The sequence below is a fragment of the Ictidomys tridecemlineatus genome, chromosome 5 (genome assembly GCF_052094955.1).
Source record: "Ictidomys tridecemlineatus isolate mIctTri1 chromosome 5, mIctTri1.hap1, whole genome shotgun sequence".
Classification (NCBI taxonomy): Eukaryota; Metazoa; Chordata; class Mammalia; order Rodentia; family Sciuridae; genus Ictidomys; species Ictidomys tridecemlineatus.
This window is the reverse complement of record NC_135481.1, coordinates 119,441,571-119,461,196: the sequence shown is the minus strand read 5'-3', so window position 1 is coordinate 119,461,196 and position 19,626 is coordinate 119,441,571. Positions and strand designations below refer to the sequence as shown.

The window sequence follows — 19,626 nt, the reverse complement described above, 5'->3', positions numbered from 1 at the left end:
TAAGACAGCAGCCATTGGACTGGAGATAGAGTTGGTAGAGTGCTTCCTTCCCACACACAAGGCCCTGGGTTCAATCCCCAGCACCACAAAAGGAAAAAAAAAAGGAGGAGGAGGCAGTCACCTGGTTTGAATCCCAAGTCACCTGGTTTGAATCTCAGTTCTGCCACTTACTGGCTCTGTGACCTTGGGTAGATTTCTGAACCTCTCTGATCTGCAGTCTCCACGTAGTGAACTCGGGAGTTAACAGCAGCAGCTGAGCTCCCATCCTGAGGAGTACGGGCGCTGACCTGGCGCAGGGCTGAAGCCGAGTGGGCCAGCCGCTGTGTTTGTTGCCTGCCTCTCTCGGAGGTCTGCCTTTGCCCCCTGTCCTCTTCCACTGGGCAGGTGACAGCAGCCAGCCACGTGCTATGGGTCTGGCAACCCCAGGTGGACAGGGAAATCATGTGGTGAGTTTCTCTGGGCAGGGGCCTCGGCAGCAGGAAGAGGAGGCAGAGCTGGGAGGCAAGTGGGAGGTCAGGACGCGAGATGCTCAGAGTTGGGGGCCAGAGTCTGAGGGTCACCCCTAACCTGGAGCAGCACTGAGGAGTCATCTTGGGGTGGGGCCTAGGGATGGGATCGGGGTGTCCCTGAGTCCCTCACATCTCAAGGGCACCTGCCTCCATTTGTGCATGGGAAAACTGAGGCACCAGGGGCTGGGGTGCCCCACCCAGGACCCCAGCAGCCATGGCAGGGCAGAGGGTGCTGAGGCTGGGGCCTGCCTGGCTGGGCCCTGCTTAGCCACCCGTCCTCTCCCTGGCCACTTGCCTGGACACACCTTACACCTTCCCTGCTGAGCAGAGCAAATAGCCAGCCCGCAGGTGACACTCATCACCCCTCTTGAGGTGGCTCTGGCTGGGGAGGCTGGGAGAGCCTTCTGGAAGGTCATGGTGGTCACAGGTGCCCCTTGGGGAAACAGGCCTGGAAAGGCAGCTCCTCCCGCAGGTGACACTCATCACCCCTCTTGAGGTGGCTCTGGCTGGGGAGGCTGGGAGAGCCTTCTGGAAGGTCATGGTGGTCACAGGTGCCCCTTGGGGAAACAGGCCTGGAAAGGCAGCTCCTCCCTGGACCCTCCTTCCCCAGCCCCAGGCTGGGGCTCAAATCTGCCTTCATAGCTGCAGTGTTTTTCTCTGAGACTGGGTTTTACCCCAGGACTGCTTGAGCGTGTGTGTGCGCACACACGCGTGTGCAGGCGTGTGAGAGAGAGCAGGAGCGCAGGAGTGCATGTGTTCACAGAGGTGCAGGAGTAAGGGGGCGCGAGGGTGGAGTGAGACCAGCCAGGGACCTAGGGCATTCCAGAGAGGCCCTGGGTGTGGCCGGGTCTCAGGGCAGGGGCGGGCAGCCCCGTGGCCAGCAGTCCAGGGTCACTGATGAGCATCCCGCAGCTCTGGTTAGCTTTATGATCCCCAGAATTTGAGAAAACAGGCCTCCCACTGGTACAATTAATAAGTTTTCCCACGTCTCTTTGCAGGGGTGAGCAGACTGTGGGGTGGTCAAATCAGGGAAGCCAGCGTGGGCTCCTCGGTGGCCAGTAATGAACCTGATAATCAAAGCGTCACGTGGCAGCCCCTTCTCCCCTAGGCTCCTAGGAGGGGTGGCAGGCACTGGGAGGTTAATTTGGGAGCCCTGCGGGAGCCATCGTTGCCCGTGAGGCCTGGTCTGTGGTCATCTGTCTCTCTGTGCCCCTTCCTCCTAACACTGACGCTGGGCAGGAGGGACGTTAGGCTACGGCGGGCATGGCCTGCCCTCCCAGGGGCCTCGTTCCCTGTGGGGAAGACAGACAGGAAAGCACATCAGCAGGGCCTGGCTGGGGGCTGTGAAAGAGGGGGGCCCAGGGAGCCCCGACAAAGCTGGGGGTTGGGGCGCTCCTGGGGTTGACCACGTGGCTCACTGTCTGTCTCCTGACATAGCCAGCCTTGGCTCCCTGTTCCTATTTTGCTCACCAGAAGGACAGGGCCCCAAAGGCACCCCAAGGCTTCCTTGTCCGGGAGAGAGAATCAGAAACCTCAGCCTCGCTCGAGGCCTGCTGGCTGACCCCAGCAGCTGGGCCAGGGCAGGCGGGCCTGGCGCAGAGGCTGCCTGGCAGTTGGTGTAGTAACAGGCGTGTGGCACGGGGTGTCGGGACAGAGGCTGGTAGGTGGGCACGAGGCGATGGCGCCTGCGGAAGCTCCCTTTGGATAGCTTGGTTTTCTTGGTCAAGAAGGAAATGAGGTCATGTGCTGTGGCTGGAGCCTTTGATCATCAGGTTCAATACTGGCCACTAAGGAGCCCATGCTGGGTCAGCCTGCCACAGAGGGGAAAGTGAGTCTGTCACCTCCACGGTGCATTTGCCTTCCATCTAGAGGGGTACAGGCACACAGTTGAGGGAGAGGTGGCCCTAAAGGGCGGGGTTTACCTGGTAGCACAGTGAAGATAGATCAGGGATCTGAGGAGGCTGTGCGGTCCTTGGTGGTCAGTGAGGACAGGGCCAGTGAGGGGCTTTGCCGGCTGCTAGCACTGATGTGTCAAGGGTGTCAAGGGGCATCGGAGGGTGGAGCTGGGGAGAGTGGGTGTCAGAAGTGGGATTCCTCCAGGGGTTTGACTGGCAGAAGCACCGTGGGCCTCACGGTGGGTCTGGTAGCCCCCACACACCCTGCAGGCCTTCCCTGTGTACTCCCATCCCAAGGCTGGAGTTGGGAGGCCTTCTGTGGCCCTGACTCGTGTGTGAAGCTTTGAGTCCTGGGCTACTCGGGACCTGGGAGCTTTGTCTAAAAGCCAGGTCTGATTAAGACGGTGAGGACAGTGGCAAGCCCTGACCTGCAAGAGTGAGCCTGCTGTGGGCACAGAGACGATGACCCACTGTCCTGGCAGTCAGTCCTGACCCTCCTTCCTTGGGCCCCTGCTGACTGTTGTTCTCTGGGGACTGGGGTCCTGGGTCCTCACCTGGTGGCCTTCCCTGTGGGTACAGGGATCTGCCTGGATGTTTGGCGACTGGAGTGAGGAGAGCAGTAGCCCAGAGTCCTGCTCCTTGACCTCTGTGCCCCTCTGTTCTCTTATCTGGGGACGGAGTGATGAGAGGCCCAGGCAACTGCTAGGTGCCGGTCGACAGTTTCTGTCCTACCTGCAAAGGTCCTGGCAGGGTAGATGGCACCAGCAGGGCCACCCCCGAGGCCCAGGGAAGCAGACCCCTGAGACAGGCAGAAACCCATGGCCTCCGAGCATAGGGAGCGCCAGTTGGAGGTGCACGAGGGTCTCACCCGCAGTGAGAGGGTCGTCCCCTGGAAGGCACAGGGGCGCAGGGCCTCCTGCATGGGGGCCTCTGCAGAGTGTCTGGTGTGGGCCCCTGGGAGCTACCCCCACTGGGGGGGGAACGAGCTGGGTGGGGGCCACTTGGTCTCCTCTCAGGGTCAGTGTCAGCCAGCGGAGGTGGCCCTTGGCAGGAGCTGTGGAGTGGGCAGACGATATCCCTGACTGCCCCTGGCTGTCAGCCCTGGTGTTGGGAATGTGATGAGAACACAGGCTCCAGCCGCAAGTGACCAAGCCAGGGCAGCTGGCGCCTCCTCACGGGCCCTGCAGGGGGAAGGCAGTCTTGGGGGATCTTTGCAAGCCCCCCGACTTCATCAGCCTCAACATGCCCCCCCACTCCCATGCAAGAGTGCAGCAGACCTTGCAGCCGGGTCAGCTGTCGCTCTGCTGCGCCCTGCAGTTGTCCGGCCAGCTCGTGAAGGCACGCCCTGGCTCTGTGCCAGGCCCTGGGCACAGTGGTGGGTCCCTGGGGAGCTGGGCTCATGGTGTGGGTACAGTGGAGAGCCAGGGATCTTTGGCCAGGGGCAGGAGCTGATGTGGCTGGGTTTTACAATGGGCTGCTTGGAGGGGTCTGAGTTGGGGGGCCGGGGAGGGGCAGGAGGCCCCAGGACCCTGGCACTCGGTGATGAAACAGGACAGCAGCTCCGCTGAGGACCCTGCCCAGGAGCCACGCAGGGAGGGTGGGGCCAGCTGGGGCTTCAGGACCCCCAGGTGCTGGCTGGGGAGGAGTTCACCTGGGCAGGAAGGAAGCAAGACAGATCCTGGCAGAGGGGACATGGGGACAGAGTCACCAGGATGAGAAACTGGCTGCAGCATGTGAAGAATGACAAGCAATTTGGTGTTGCTGGAGCATGACTGTCGGGCCCAGGCTGAGAGCTGAGGCCACAGCTGCGCCTGCGGGTGCCGAACGGGCCACACAGCATCAGGGGCACAGGACGGGAGTGGCTTCCAGTCCCTTGGCTGACTGTGGGACGGTGAGGCCGCCACCCGGCCCTGCCCGTCGCCATGCAGACCGGTGGGGAGCTGTCGAGCAGAGTCGGGTATGATTTCCCGGGGGGCCGTGCTCGGGGCAGGTCATCCACAGCGAGGAGGGGGCCCCAGGGAGCACCCAGATGGGCTTCCTAGGGGAGGTGGCCGAGCAGAGCCTCCTGAGGAGCAGCGCCATGGAAGGCGGGGCGGGGGGCCCCCCAGGAGAGGGAGCAGCAGGTGGAGTCCTAGAGGGGATGTGAGGGCCACGCTGGGGAGCTCAGAAAGGTCTGAGCAGTCGTCCCGCAGCAGGGAGGAGGCAGCCTGGCTGGACAAGGGCAGAGCACTGACTGGCTGTGCCCGGGCGTGTGCGGGTGTCTGGTGCGCTGGGCGTGGCTGGACCCCTCTTTGTGGCCTCTTGCCAGGCTAGAGCAGGGTGGGGCCCCAGCAGGGTTCCACAGGTCGCTGGCTCCTGCCTCCTGGTGGGATCCTGAGAGTGCTTCCCGGGACTGCTGTGAGGCTCGGAACTAGTCCTGGCACAGCCTGAGCGTCCTGCCCTCTGCCCCTCCCCTGGTCCTGGAGCCCCTCCAAGCTGGTTAGGCTGGTCCCGGGACCAGTTGCTCCCTTGGGGAGGAAGATAGGTGCTAACAGGGGACCCCGGCTGCTCCAAGTCCCTAGAGGTCGGCTCCTGTGAGGAGAGGTACACTCCTGCTCCCCTGTGAGGATCCTGTGTCCATGTGGTTGTCCTGTTCACCGTGGCCAAGACTTGGGGTCATCCTTTGGTGGCCCAGGTCAGCCCTCTGTCTGTTTCTCTGCCCAGCAGTCTCCAAGCCCTCCCACCAGCAGAAGGAAGAGCAGCCTGTGCCCCCAGGCAGGGCTGAAGCCAGGCTGGTTGTCCCCAGGGCTGCGTGGTTCCACCACACCAGCTCCTGCCGGGGCCCTGCTGGCACTGCCGACAGCGGCTGGGAGCCGAGCGGGAGGTGGCTAATTCCCTCTCCCGCAGCTGCCAGGCCTGTCTGGGCTGCTCTCTAAGCGCCAGCAGGCTCAGTGCAGCTTCCGGCCTGCTCTTCTCTAGAAGAGGAGTCTAAAGAGGGCCAGCAGGCCAGCTCTCCCCGAGATGGCTGTGCAGCCCCGGGCCTGTGGCTAACCCTCTCTACACCCCACTTTTCCCATCTCTAGGATAGTGTTCCCCACATGCAGGCAGGAATGAGAATTTCCATGTCTTCCCTGGCTCAGAGCAAGAGTGGGTTGTCTCAGTGTTTAATGAATACCTGTGAGCGTCCAGAGTCAGACCTTGGGTCACCTCACCAGCCCTACCCCTTCCCTGGGCCTCAGTTTCCCCCTGGGTCCCAGCCTTTGTCCAACTTCAAGCTGCCCCACTCCTTTGAGACCTCACCAGGAGCGTCTCTGCGGACGGCTCTGTCAGTGGGACGTCAAGAATGCAGACTAGGAGGAGGACCCCTGTGGCCACGGCTGGCCTCTCTCAAGTCACCAAGGGCTGACCAGCTGGTTCTGACTGCTCCAAAGGGAGCCTGCCCATTTGGCTTAGCAGCATTAGGGCCGTTGGCCAAGGGTGGACCTGGGACAGGATGCCCAAGCCTAGTCCAACCAGAGACCAAGCACCTGCTGCTCACCACCACCTTCCTGACTCCTGCTCAGGAACCCCGGGGCAAGGGGCCCGTTTCACAGGTGAAGAAACCCAGGCCCAGAGAAGCAGTGGCCATGGTGAGGCTTGTGGCCAAGAGTTTCCCTTGGCTTCTGCTGCCCCCCTCAGCCCATCAAATCATGGCTTATGGTGATTTTTTTTTTTTTGGTGTCCAAATTTGATCCTCAGTAAATTTTTTTTCTAATTTTTCATCCATGGAAAATATGAGAAATCCAGAAAAGTATAAAATTTTTTTTTCAATTACCCAGCATTCCACCACCCAGGCGTAACAAATTGACATATCCTGCCTTCCACGATGCTCTGCAGCAGTCGCTCACTTAGACAGGATTACGCCACGCTCGCCGGCACGCGCCTCCGCCTACGTCCCCTCAAGGCCTGGTTTCTGGACAGATCGGAGTCTTTGGTGGTGGAACTGGCCCCTCTTAGCAGGGATGACCTCCCACTTTGGCTTCAGAGCCAGCAAGTCAGCCCTACAAGCCCCTCAGCTGGGATGGCCACACAGCAATCCTCTGGGGCTGGTGTATGTCCTGCTGTCCTCCAGGAGGGCAGCCCCAACAGGCCAGGCCAGACCTGGGCTCTTTCCCACACCACATTGTCCAGTCTAGACTGGCCTTCTTCTTATGGCCATAGACTATGGCCTTATATCCGGGGAGCCTAGCCAGATCCCAGGGGAGGTGAAGTGGGTCCTGATCCTCTAACCACCCCCAGGTCCCACAGCCCACGGGACAGTCCTGCAGAGAAAAGGGACCACCTGTCTCTCCAGCATCCTGTCTCTGACCAGTGAGTGGGTCTTGCACACTGGAAGTAGCCAGACGGGAACCCAGTTCCGTAACAGGACAAGCACCGGCAGCCCCAGAGCAGGGGAGGGGACACACTGTTCCACTGTATGACTCCCTCTGAGGCCTGCAGGCAGGGGCCTGCCACACTGGGACTCAATGCCACAGACCCTTTGGAGTGACCGGAGAGTTCTGACAGGTGCACCGGCTGGGACCCCTCTTTGAGGTTCCTGAATCCCTCGGCCTCCGCCACCTTGAAGACAGGAGTCTTCCCCTGGAGTGCACCACACATGGATTTCCCATCTCTTAGGGTCTCAGCGAGGGCCGTGGTTGGTGCCCGATGGTGGCCCCGCTGGCCTCCCCGTGCCCCCAGCCTGTCCCACCTGTTCTGAGCAGCTCTGTCCTCTTCGCCCACAGGCTGCGCAGCCCCTGGGTGCCCTCGTGCCTCGGGCAGCCCCGAGTCCTGCAGGGCCGCCTGACCAGGTCCTCACCCTCGCTCTGGGACAGGTAACACACCAGTTGTCTCCCCACATCCCATTCATTGGTGTCTGCGTCTGTCCCCGGACATCCATCCCATGTCTGTGTCTGACTCCCCAAGACAGATGAGGAGGCTGAGAGAGAAGAAAGGTCTCCCAGGCCAGAACATTGGTCTCCCAGAACATTGTCACCACACCCGGGCTCTGACCTTGGGCTCGGGCTCCTGTGAGTGGCCAGGAGTGGCCCTCGTGAGGGGAGACGTCTCCAGGACTCTTCCTGTCCAGGGACTGCTATGGCAGGGGGGAACCCCTGAGCCCACTCTCGCTGCCAGGTTAGGCACAGCTCCATGGTCCCAGATCAAAGCGAGGTGGCTCCGCAGGTGGCAGGCTCCACAGGGCTGGCACAGGAGGGTGGCCCCAACCTGGAGGACCCGACTGGCTGCTGCTAGCACGGCACCCTCCCCTCCACACGCGTTGGCTAAGGCCTATTTCTGGACACTGGGGACCTGCCAGGCCATACCTTGACCCAAGGCAGGACCCCGGGCCCCGGCACTGCCCCCAGGTCTCAGTGACCTGGAGGCCCTGCTGCCACAGTGCCAGCCCAGCCTTATGCCAATGGCTTATGCCCACCAAACGGGGGCCAGTGACAGACCTGCGCCCATGTGTGGGCAACTAACCCCATTTACAGTTGTGGAAACTGAGGCAACAGCCAGGTGGGGCTCGGGTTAGTGCTCTGAGAGGGAGGACAGGAGGCAGGGTTGTGGCAAGACCCAGGTGACCACCCAGTATCCTCCTGTCCAGAACTTCTAAAGAAACTGAGCCTCTAGGATTGGAGTCAGCTGTGGAGGGCAGCAGAAGGGTCCCATGGCCCTCCCCACGTGGGGGTGCAGGTAGCAGTCAACAGGTGGTCTTTGTGTCTGCACTGGATAGTTGAGTGAGAGGCACAGGGGTCCGTTGGCTGCTGGACACAGGGTGGGTGGAGCCCAAGAGACTCGGCTGGAGATTAGACCAGGAGGGGTCCGGGTGGGGCTAGATGTAGACATTTGGCCTCCAATGGCCCCGGGCTTTGCAGAACAGCCTGGGCGAGGGCGGTGTCTGTGGGTGTGGTGGAGCCAGAGGGAGGGAGAGGAAGACGTGGTGGGGACACCAGTGTGGGTGTCCTCACAGTGGCAGGGGCTGGGAACCATGTCAGGAGCCTGAGTTGGAGGCTCCTGCAGCAAGGGACGTGGAGGTGGCCACGGTGTGGGCTCTGCAGCCAAGGACTGGCCTGGGTGCAGCTTGAGGTGGCGGGCATGAGGGGCTGGGGTGCCATGAGGGAGGAAGTCACCCAGTGTGCAGAAGGTCCCTGGGAGGCCCAGGTGAACTGAGGCTCCGGAGATGCGCCCTGGGGTGGCCTGCCGTCGCCCGCCTCCTTCTCACCACCCTCTCCACTGTGGGCCAGAACACTGCTCCCTGCTGTAGAGTCCCAGGGTCGGGTGGGGAAGAGGGCAAGCACACCGAGTGGCTGGGGGACAGGGGCTGGCCAGCCCCAATGACAGTAGTGCCCAAGAGCAAGGTAGCCAAGATGGGGGAGGGAGGGCAACCAGCTCTGAGGAGTCCCATGGAAACCAGGCCCCTGAAATGGGCCAGGGCTGGGTGAGGGCACAGTGAGCTGCTGGCCTCAGAAGAATGAGGCCCCAGAACTGGTCAGAGAGTACTCAGGGGAGGCTGGGGGAGGGGTCAGGAGTGAGGCCTGACATGGCCACTGGAGCAATGGACAAGGCCCTCCCTCTTCTCGAGGAGGCCGAACCTGTAACAAGAGCTGCTTCAGGGAACATCCAACCTCAGGGGCTGCTGCCTGCCCCAAACCAGACACTGTCTACAGTGGGGAGCCCTGGTGATGTGGGCACCCAGGAAGTCTGCTGCCCTGACGGGAAGAAAATAGGGGCAGTGGGGCCAGCTGGAGTCTGGTCACAGGATGCTAGAGGCTGGGCAGTCCAGGAAGGCTGCCTGGAGGAGGCGGGCAAGACCGTGGAGCAGCAGCCAGCCTGCGTGGGCTCCCCCAGCTGGGGGCCTTGCCTGAGAGCTTCCCCTGTTATTCTGTCCCCTCTTTGGGGGAATTGACTCTTGGGAAGACCCACCCCGCCCTTCTGTGAAATTTTCAAGCATGTAAGCAACTCTTTATTTTTATTTATTTTTAAAAATGTAGACCTGGGCAGGAATCCAATAATGCTTAAAGGAGGCTCATGGGTGCAAGGCGTGTGGTTCACTTGCAGGCCAGAGACTGAGGAAGCTCCTGATGGGGCCGGGGAAGCGGTCCTGTTCCTGGGAGTCGGAGAAACCCTCCCCAGTCCCTGCACATCCCTCCCTTGCTGGGTTTGGGTCGGGGAGGTCCTGAGGACACAGGCTCTTGCCCATATCTGAGCAGTCGAGGCTCCTGGCCCTGCGGGGTCTCCAGCATGACACCTGACCCCTTCTAGCCCCCCACGGTCAGGATGTTGCTGTGCACCCCACATCAAACCTGCCAGAAGTTGCCCCCCTCCAGAGCACTGGTGCACAGGCCCCTACCCTGACCCCGGGGAAAGCAGGGTGGCCCCTGCCCTTCTGGGAGCTCACGACCAGCTCCTGGGGCAGGTCACCCACTAGCCCTCGCCTGGTGCCCAACTTTACTTCAAGTAATCCTTGTCTGACGGCTCAGAAGGGTAGCTGGTGTCTTGGGCGGTGCCGTGAGCAAGCAGGTGGCCTCCTGGGGAGCCCCCAGTCTGTGGGAAGGTGGAGCCCCAAGAGCGCCCCTGGCTTCAGGAAGGCTTCCCGAGGGGACCTGAGCAGGCAGGGCACTGGGTCCTGCCTGGGCATGGGGTGTCACCCCAAACCTCTCTTTGGCCCAGAGAGGTAGACACAGTATTCTGGGGCCACCCGTCAATCAGGGGAAGGGAAGTCAGGTCTCAAGCATGACACTGCCGACTCGGCCTTGGCATCCCTGGCCAGCTCCCAAGGGAGGCCTGGGGGCCAATGGTGCTCCCTGTACCAGGGCCCTTTAAGCCACCCACACACACTGGCAAGGTTCTGGGGTCAGTTTCCACTCCAAGTCCATAGGGACTTACTTGCAGCAGAGGCACTTGGCTCAGAGCCCCTGACCCCTGGGGCTGGAAGTCCTCAGTGCCACTGCTGGGGGCAACTGTGTGTGTGCACGAGTGAGAGAGTGCGACCTGGGCGTGGCATGCACCCATGGCACACATCAGCTGGTCAGCTGCCCGCGTGGCCCGGCTGCCCGCTCAGTGCGCGGCCGGCCACCGCGGCATGTCGTTGCAGTGCGCTGCAGGAGCAGAAGGGAGAGTTGCGCAAGCGGCTGTCCTACACCACGCACAAGCTGGAGAAGCTGGAGACGGAGTTCGACTCCACGCGCCACTACCTGGAGATCGAGCTGCGGCGCGCGCAGGAGGAGCTAGAGAAGGTCACCGAGAAGCTGCGCAGGTGAGGCCCCTGGGGGAGCTGCCGCAGGAGGCTCCTGCCTGCCCAGGTAGAAGTCAGACCTTGTGCCCAGAGCAGCAGGCCAGGACCTGAACACAGGGTCAGCTGGTAGCAGGGACAGGCTCCGCCCCGCGCCCTCTCCATGCCCAGCTCCACTCCGAGCCCCTCACTCCTGTTCATTTTGGGTGTGGCGGCAGCACGACAGAGACACAGTCTCCAGAGGCGACTGGCCCAGCAGGATCCCCAGTGGCACCCTGGGTCCTGATGGGGACGCGGTGTCTGGGCCTGGAGAGGAGACAGATGCAGAGTTGGGGCCCCTCCTGGAGCGGCTGGGGCTGGACGCTGGCCAGCGGCACCACTGCTTCTGTAAGATGGCGTCTCTCACCCCTCATGCACTTTCGCATCTGACACAGAGAATGGAAGCGAAGGCCAGCTTTGCTGTTGGCTTAGTTTGTTTTAAATATTTATAGAGAACCAGCTGGTGCTGTCCTGAGGGGGGCTTGCCAGGAGGGCTGTTTGTCCCTCCCTGAATGGCCCCATCCTGCTGAGCCTTCCGATGTCACCATCTTGTTGTGTGGAAACCAAGCCTGGCCAGACCCCCATCACGGCCGCTGCCCCTGCCTGCCTCATAGCCGCCCTTCTGTGTCAGTTCCCCTGGCAAGCTGGGGCCGAGGACGCAACCCAAAGGTTGTGTAGAAGATGGAAGCTTCCCCCCAACCCTGCCACTGGAGGGGATCCACAGAGCCTCCACCTGAGGCTTGCCTCCACTCCTCCTTTCTTCTAGACTCGCGCCCTGGGTCCATCCCATGCCTTCAGTCTCTTCCTTACTAACATGCAGCTGCGCTGTCAGCTGTGTCGCGAGGACTGTAAGAGCTATGTGAAGATGTGAGCAAGCTGGCGGGGACAGAGGACAGGACCACAGATCCTGCTGGGGTGGGGGCAACAAGGCCTTGGCCTGGCCTAGGGAAGCCTGGAGGAGACTCAGCCTTAATGAGGTGGTTTCTGCTCTGGGAGGAAGCACACATTCAACCAAGGCGGGCAAACAGGACGGGAAGTTCAGCTCCAGCCTGCTCAAAAGGCGCGAAGCCACAGGGGTGCGGGAAGGCTGGACCTTGCATAGCAATGACCCTTTCCCTCTTGCTGCAGGATTCAGAGCAACTACCTGGCACTGCAGAGAATCAACCAGGAGCTGGAGGGCAAGCTGTACCGCATGGTGAGGGTCACCCCGCTGCCACTCCCCATCCAGCACTGCATCCTGGGGCCTGTGACTCTGAGCACCTGGGAGAAGTGGCCCCTGGCATCCCCTGGCTCATTCAGGAGCTGAGTCCCAGATCTCGCTTCCTGATGGCTCCGGGACTGGGTTGGTTCTACCCCTGTCACTGAGTGGGAGGCACTGCCAGGACAAGGACAGGACTGGGCCAGGTTGCCCGGGCTGCGCCAGCATCAGGTCAAGCAGCCTGCCTGGCTGTGTAAGCAGAGCTGCAGGACAGAGGGCCTGCGCTGGGATGGAGTCAGCTCAGCTGCCCAGGGACTGAGGGGAGCCCTCCTTCAGGTGGTTCGAGAGTCTGAGGTGGGCTTGAGCGTTAACCCACCCTTCCTGGGGACATTCCCCAGGCCCGGCCCTGGTGGGGGTTGAGACCCTTGAAACCCACATAGCACCTGGTGTTAGCCTTTTCTCTGTGTGTTGGCAGGAGCAATAGCAACGGTGGCCCTGGGCATCTGGTCTTGACTCTAAAGAGAAGGCATCTGCGACTCCAGCTTGGGGGTCAGGACAGGTTCCTTATAGTTTGGCTGGTCTGGCTCTGCTGAGACCCTGGACAGGCCCCTTTTCTTCTGAGCCTCAGTTTCCTGATCTGTCGAGTGAGGTGGGCAGGCTTTGTGAGGCACAGAACACAAGCCATCCCCAGACTCCTGGGAAAGGATGCTGTGGGCCTGTGTTGCAGATAAGAACCGAGGCTCGGCAGGTAGTGACTTGCCAGGGGTCATCGGGCTTGTCAGTGGTGCAGCTGGCCTCAAACCTGGGTCAGTCCATGTTCCTAACCCCTACAACCTGGGCCCCCAGCACCATGTCATTCAGGCTCTTGGGACACAGGAGGCCTAATCCAACAGGCCTTGAGCTAGCCTGCTAGACCTGACCACTGACCACCTCCTTCCATTTCCCTGTCCCGCAGGGCCAGCACTATGAGGAAGAGAAGCGTGCACTGAGCCATGAGATTGTCGCCCTCAACAGTCACCTCCTGGAGGCCAAGGTGACCATCGACAAGCTGTCAGAGGACAACGTGAGTGCCGTGTGCATTTGGCCCACGGAGGGCAGTGGGACATCTGAGGGGACTTCCTGGGAGCACTGGCAGTTGGGCCTTTTTGACTTGGAGGAGCTCCAAGCCAAGGGGCTTGGCCCCAACCTGGCACGGGGACAGGTGGCTGGGCAAAGTGTTCAGGACTTGGAGGAGTGCTGGTGCAGTTGGGAAAGGACAGGTGGGCTGAGGCATCCCCAAGAGACCCTCTGCTGGGAGGGCTTGAGTTAGGGAGGGAACGGGAGGCCAGGTTATCCCACCCAGGGTGAAGCTTCCTGGCCCCAGGTGGGGTGGTGGCACTCAGGACTCTCGCCCCAGTGTTGCCCAAAGGCCTGTCCTCAGAGGCCCCATGAGATGGGTGGGCACTCTCCAGCGACCATGCTCTCAGCATTGATGGGCCCCTTGCCAGATGTAGCTATCCTGAGACTTTGATATGAACAGCACGGGCAAAAAAAATTACACCCCTCCCTCCACCCACATGGAGTTGACATCAGAGAGGGGACGGCAGACAGTAGCAGTAACTACACAGCCCTGGAGATGGTAGAAGGGCTCTGCTGCAGAGAGGAGAGGAGCCAGGAGCAGGACAAGGAGCTGCCAGTGGCAAGGTCTGCAGACTTGGCTGGGTGTTTCTGGAACAGGCTGCTTGAGCCAGGACCTGAAGGCAGGGGTGGGGGGAGGCCCTGCAGACACCTGGAGAGGACTTCTTCCAGCTGAAGGGCCATGCTGCCCAGCCCAACCTAGAGAAAAGCTAAGGGGCTGTTGCAGCTGGGAGTGGGGGGGCACAGCCTCACTGCACAGGGTCCATCAGGAATCTGGACTGTAGTCTCAGGCAGGGGCCCCCGAAGTCTCCTGAACAAAGAGGCAGTGTGCCTGCACTTACAGTTCCACTGGGCTGGTAGCTAGTGAGGACACAGTGCAGGGGCTGCTGAGGGCAGCGGTAGGAAGGTCAGAGGAGACCAAGCCATAATCCACAGGACAGAGAGCAGTGGCAGCCAAGATGGTGGCAGGCAGGTGGGGAAAAGGGCTCATTCCTGGCAACATTTTGAAGGTAGAGGCAACAGGACGAGCCCTTGGTGTGGCGTGCAGGCAGGTGATGAGTCTAGTGAGCCCCAGGGATCACAGCCTGAGCAAGGCATGGCCACCTGTGGAGGGGTTGGTGTGGATGCAGCGAGGCTTGGATTTGAGAAGTGCACAGCACATCCAAAGAGAACGGTCTTGAGGGTGGTTGGGTACCAGGGTGTGGAGCTGGATTCAAGCCTGTTGCGTGTGGGTTGAGGTCACAAGGCAGTGCATGCAGGGGAGGAGAGGGGAGGCTACAGGCCACAGGGACTCTCCAAAGTTAGTTAATAAGTTGGAACTAGCAAGGACAACTGAGAGTGAGTGCTAGCAAAAGGGAGACACCCGGCATTCGTGGTGGCCCAAGCCACATGAGGAGGAAGTGGTCCTCAGCAAGCTGGCCAGCTGGGTGACAGCTGCTGAGAGCTCAGGTAAGAGGAGGCCAAGAGCAGCCTGGGATCTGGGGACTCTGGGATTGGAGGCTGAGTGGAGTGGGGCCTCTGATAGTGAAGAGGCAATTCCAGAGGTGGGGACAGGAGGCCCCAAGCCCAGACCACTCCTACACGCAGTGTGGCTCTCGCAGCAGGCATAGAGAACATGGTATGGGGAGACCTTTCCTCAAGTGCAAGGCCAGGCCCTCTGTGTAAGTTGCCACCCCTTCTGGCACATCTCTGTGTGGGTAGTGCATGTGTGGAAACTGAGGCACAGCCAGCTTCAGTGACCAGATCACCAGCAGTGGCTCACAGGCAGAGCAGAGCTCGGGCTCAAGGCCACCGGGTCCTTTCAACTGCACCAGGCTCTTAGTAGGTGCAGCACCCCCTCCTCCCTCTGCTTGAGAAGGCCGTGGCTTCTCCCCTGAGAGCCAGCAACTGTTGCCCCTTGGGAAGAACCTGAACCTGACACCCTCTGACATGGTCAGTGCCCAGCCAGGGGCCCTGCCAGTGTTATGTCCTCACTCTGGGGACCATGTACATGGCAGAAACTGTCCCAGGCCTCCAAATGGCATCCCCTACTGGCTGGGCTGGTGGGGGTGCAATGGCAGAGCCAGGCTAGCTGGGCAGTACCAGAGCTGGCTGCTCTATGAGGCAACCTCACAAGGGCCTCACAGGGGCCAGTTCCCAGTTCTCACTCAATTTTACTATTCCTAGGAGGCCCAGGGAGTGTGGAGAGGGGTTTGCAGACCTAGGTTCCCTCCACTATGCAGGCCAGTTGGGGCACCAGCCTCAGTGAGGGTGGGGGTGCAGAAGGCTCCAGGACATGGGGGAGGCAGGAAGGAGTGCCCATGCTGTGCACCACCTTGCCTGAACTGGTCCTGGCCAAGCTGGGCTTTGGCAGCAGCCCTGGCCAGGAGCACCACAGGGCAAGGCAGGTAGATGGTCAGAACCCTGCTATGGGTCTGGAGTGGGTGAAGGCCTCTGCAGCCACAGGCACATGCAACAGAGATTTTCAAAGTCAGCCAAATCCCCTTAAGTCCTACTGTTTGCATCTGTTTTTAGCTCTGGAGGCTGACCAGTCCCTGTCTGTACCCAGAGTCTCACACCTTTCCCACTCGAGCCCAGCCCCCCCAGCCAGCCCCATGGCCAGGCAATACTCCGAGTGGGGCATGAGCAGCAAGTCTGAGACTAAGGGTGGCAGGGGCTGGGGAACCACCCTCATTCCTGCCTGTCACTGCCCACCAGGTCATCTTGGAAGGACCCCCGGGGGCTGAGGGGCAGGGAGAGCAGACCTGGTGGACAGGCCTGGGGCCTACACTTCCACTGCCCCACCTGTGGGAGGTTTTGTCTCAGCAGGGCCCCGGGCCACGTCTGGGCAGCAGCAGGACTGTCTGGTAGGACCCTGCACATACCAGCAGCTCCAGGTTCAAAAAGGCCCTCACCTGCGGGCAGGAACGCAAAGCCCAGAGGGATGAGGCCGGGAGTCCGTCCTTGTCCTGCCAGCCACAGAGCCGGGTCTGCCCGCCTTCCCGTTGCCCACTGGCCACTCGGCGCTGGTCAGGGCAGCAGGGACCTGCCAGGGCGAGCTGCGCCAAACGCCTTCTCTTGTCTTCCAGGAGCTCTATAGGAAGGACTGCAATCTAGCGGCCCAGCTGCTGCAGTGCAGCCAGACCTACGGCAGGGCCCATAAGGTGTCCGAGGTAACGTGACCCCGCCCCAGCCAGGCCCACCCTGTCCCAGGACCACTCTGGGCTCCTTTTGGGCCGGCCCCACCCCGAGGCCACCCCCACCCTTGAGGAGGAAGATGCCGGGTGAGCCTGAGCCCCTCGACCTCCTCACACCTGCGGGTCCTGGCCTCACTGTCCCCATGCATCCTGCCTGCCCTGGCTTGGACAGCCTGTGGCCCTCTCCAGGACTCCCTGTACCCACCCCTCTTCCTCTGCTTCCTCTGGGGCTGCTCCTGTTTCTGCTGCAAGCCCCCATCCAGAGCGTGCGCACTTCAGAGCAGCCCTGGGGACTGGGCACAATGACAGTCCCACTTTAGAGACAAGAAACACGCCTCAGGGAACAGGATTGACCAAGGGCCATGGTGAGCAGAGAGCAGACCTGGACTCAGAACCAGGCCTGTCAGGTGCAGAAGCAGACGGGACAGAGCCCACCCACCCTCAAGCCTCCCACCCAGGCCCTTGTCCGATTCCCCTTTCCCCTGGGCCCAGGCCACACCTGACACGCTCACAAAATAGATCAAACAGTAGCGGGACATCGCCCACTGGCACGGGAGCCACAGGGTGCGTGACCCTGGCCTCAATCTTTGTTGCATCTGTTTCTGAGTCTGTCTCCTTCGGCAGCACAGGGTGGGGCTGGGGTAGGTGCCCAGAACCCATGGGCCTGAGAGCAGGTCAGCCCCTGGGCAGCAGCAGGGAGTGAGGCCCAAGCCAGGCCCATCCCAGCTTCTCTGGGCTGACTCTGGGCTCTGTCTACCCTGCCGGGAATGGGTGGGGCAGGTAGAGATGACCAGGGAGCCCCAGGTGCTGACAACAGCCGTGTGCTTGGGCACTTGTTCAACCCGGCATCCTGGGCCCTGGCTCCTGCGGCGTGATGTCCCTTTTCACGTGTCTGTCAGCCTGCCTGTCGGTCACGCTTGACCGTGGTCCTCAGCCTCAGGGCCAGGGCTGGGCTTCCGTGCTGACTGTGATCTCGTCCCCACCCTCCCCTCCCCTCACACCTGTTCCAGCTGCCCTCGGACTTCCAGGAGCGCGTGAGCCTGCACATGGAGAAGCTCGGCTGCAGCCTGCCCTCCCAGCTCTGCCACCCGGCCTACGCCGACAGCGTCCCCACCTGCGTCATCGCCAAGGTGCTGGAGAAGCCTGACCCCGCCAGCCTGTCCTCCCACCTGTCAGATGCCTCGGCCCGTGACCTGGCCTTCCGCGATGGAGTGGAGAAGCAGGCCCCGCGGCCCCCATACAAAGGAGACATCTACTGCAGCGACACAGCCCTCTACTGCCCGGAAGAACGGCGGCGTGACCGGCGACCCAGCGAGGACGCACCCGTGACAGATGTGGGCTTCCTGCGGGCCCAGAACTCCACGGACAGTGCTGCAGAGGAGGAGGAGGAGGCCGAGGCAGCGGCCTTCCCCGCTGGTTTCCGGCGCGAGGCCTTCCCGGGCTACGCGGGCTCGCTGCCCACGTCCAGCTCCTACTCCAGCTTCAGTGCCACGTCGGAGGAGAAGGAGCACGCGCAGGCCAGCACGCTCACCGCCTCTCAGCAGGCCATCTACCTGAACAGCCGAGACGAGCTCTTCAACCGCAAGCCGCCAGCTGCCACCTACGAGGGCAGCCCTCGCTTCGCCAAGGCTGCGGCCGCGGCGGCAGCCCCACTCGAGGCTGAGGTGGCCCCAGGATTCAGACGGACAGTGTCTCCTTACCCAGCTGAGTCCTTCCGCTTCCCAGCCACCCCGGGCCCCCAGCAGGCCCTGATGCCCCCAAACCTATGGAGCCTGCGGGCCAAGCCGGGGTCCGCCCGGCTCCCTGGAGAAGACATTCGGGGTCAGTGGCGGCCCCTGAGCGTAGAGGACATTGGTGCCTACTCCTATCCAACCAGCACCGCGGGCCGGGCCTCGCCCTGCAGCTTCTCCGAACGCTACTACGGTGGCAGCGGGGGCAGCCCAGGCCAGAAGGCTGAGGGCCACGCCAGCCCCCTCTATGCCACCTACAAGGCCGACAGCTTCTCAGAGGGCGACGACCTCTCCCAGGGTCACCTGGCAGAGCCCTGCTTCCTGCGGGCAGGTGGCGACCTGAGCCTCAGCCCCAGCCGATCTGCTGACCCGCTCCCTGGCTATGCGCCCAGCGAGGGAGACAGGGACAGGCTGGGGGTGCAGCTGTGTGGAGCTGGCAGCAGCCCTGAGCCTGAGCACGGCTCCAGAGACTCCTTGGAGCCTAGCTCCATGGAGGCTTCGCCGGAAATGCACCCTGCCGCCCGCCTCAGCCCCCAGCAGGCCTTCCCGAGGACTGGTGGCTCGGGGCTGAGCCGCAAGGACAGCCTCACGAAAGCCCAGCTCTACGGAACCTTGCTCAACTGACCGCTGCGTAAAGGCCGCGGCCGGGGCCTACGCCCCCTACTGCCCCACCCATGTGGAAGCCAAGAGGGGCAGTCCCTCCCCAGACACCCACACTCCCCAGCCCCCACCAAGGAGGACTCTGTGCTCCCGACACCCCCTCTTCCACAACCCAGTAGAGTCTGAGACGGGGACCCTCGCTCCCCATCCTGTCCGTCCACCCCAGCCTCGTTACTATGGAACTCCCACTTGGAATTTCCCACTTAGAACGTTGTCACGCACTGTCACCCCCACCCGAGGTGAGCATTCCCCTTTTATAAAGTGAAACTATTTTTATAGAGAAAAAGGGTCTTTCTAACGCGCTTGGCCCCAGCAGCCTGGCCGGGCAGCCTTGGCGTTCTCCACACAAAGCTCTTACTTCTCGGGCAAGGTGCGTGGGGCCTGCCCCTGAAAAGGGAAAGACCAAGCCCCACACGTGAGGAGACACCCAGCAAGCCGATGACAAGGGGACCCCACCGCTCTGTCCATGGGGAGGGGCAGTGAACCCATTCGGGATGTGAAATGTTTTGACTCTTTCTCCCAGTGTGGCCAGCACAACACCCTGAGCTCTTCCGTGGCCCCTAGTCCCAAGTGGGGCCGGGACGACGTCCCAGTATGGCCGGTGCTCCCTCCTCCCCACCCTGCTCCCAGCGCCACCTTACTCTACCTCAGATGTATGAGGCCCCCGACCCCTGCTCTGTGTGCCGTGATGCATGCCTGTCCGTCAGTGTTGTGTTTTGCATTCATCAATAAAAGACACAAGTGGGAAGTACTTGCGTGTGACTTATTTTTTCCCCCCTTGACCTCCATGCAGCCAAGATGGGGCCTTGCCTGCTCTCAGCAGTCCTCCTCAGCAGTTCAAGTTCTTCCCTCCTGCACAGCTTTGGCCCTGCCGTCCCACGACCTAACACGGCTCCTCTCGCGCCTTGCTGCTCCCATCTAAGCAGACTCTCAAACTCCCCTGAGCGTGGCTCTGCTGATGGCAATCTATTATCATCTGAGGATGCCCACTTTACCGCTGCCCCAGTGTTGTTTTTGCCTGGGACAGACGCTAGCAGGTCTTTCCTGCAGTACCCTAGCTCCCATGGGGATGA

General features: G+C 61.7%; 1 protein-coding gene across 28 annotated transcripts in view; it reads left to right on the top strand.

Moving 5' to 3' along the window:
* Begain (brain enriched guanylate kinase associated) overlaps positions 1–19,304 on the top strand; it is a 38,557-nt gene extending 19,253 nt beyond the window's left edge. For 8 of the 28 annotated variants that reach the window (XM_078050867.1, XM_078050862.1, XM_078050869.1 and 5 more), the window contains 6 exons: positions 7,147–7,236; positions 10,464–10,658; positions 11,802–11,868; positions 12,827–12,934; positions 16,056–16,139; positions 17,174–19,304. In XM_078050867.1, the coding sequence (XP_077906993.1) occupies positions 7,147–7,236; positions 10,464–10,658; positions 11,802–11,868; positions 12,827–12,934; positions 16,056–16,139; positions 17,174–18,517 (1,888 nt within the window). In that variant the 3' untranslated portion in view covers positions 18,518–19,304. The remainder of the gene's footprint in view (positions 1–7,146; positions 7,237–10,463; positions 10,659–11,801; positions 11,869–12,826; positions 12,935–16,055; positions 16,140–17,173) is intronic. The other 20 variants (XM_078050880.1, XM_078050866.1, XM_078050885.1 and 17 more) reach the window with 4 other exon arrangements.
* The last annotated feature ends 322 nt before the right edge of the window (positions 19,305–19,626 follow it).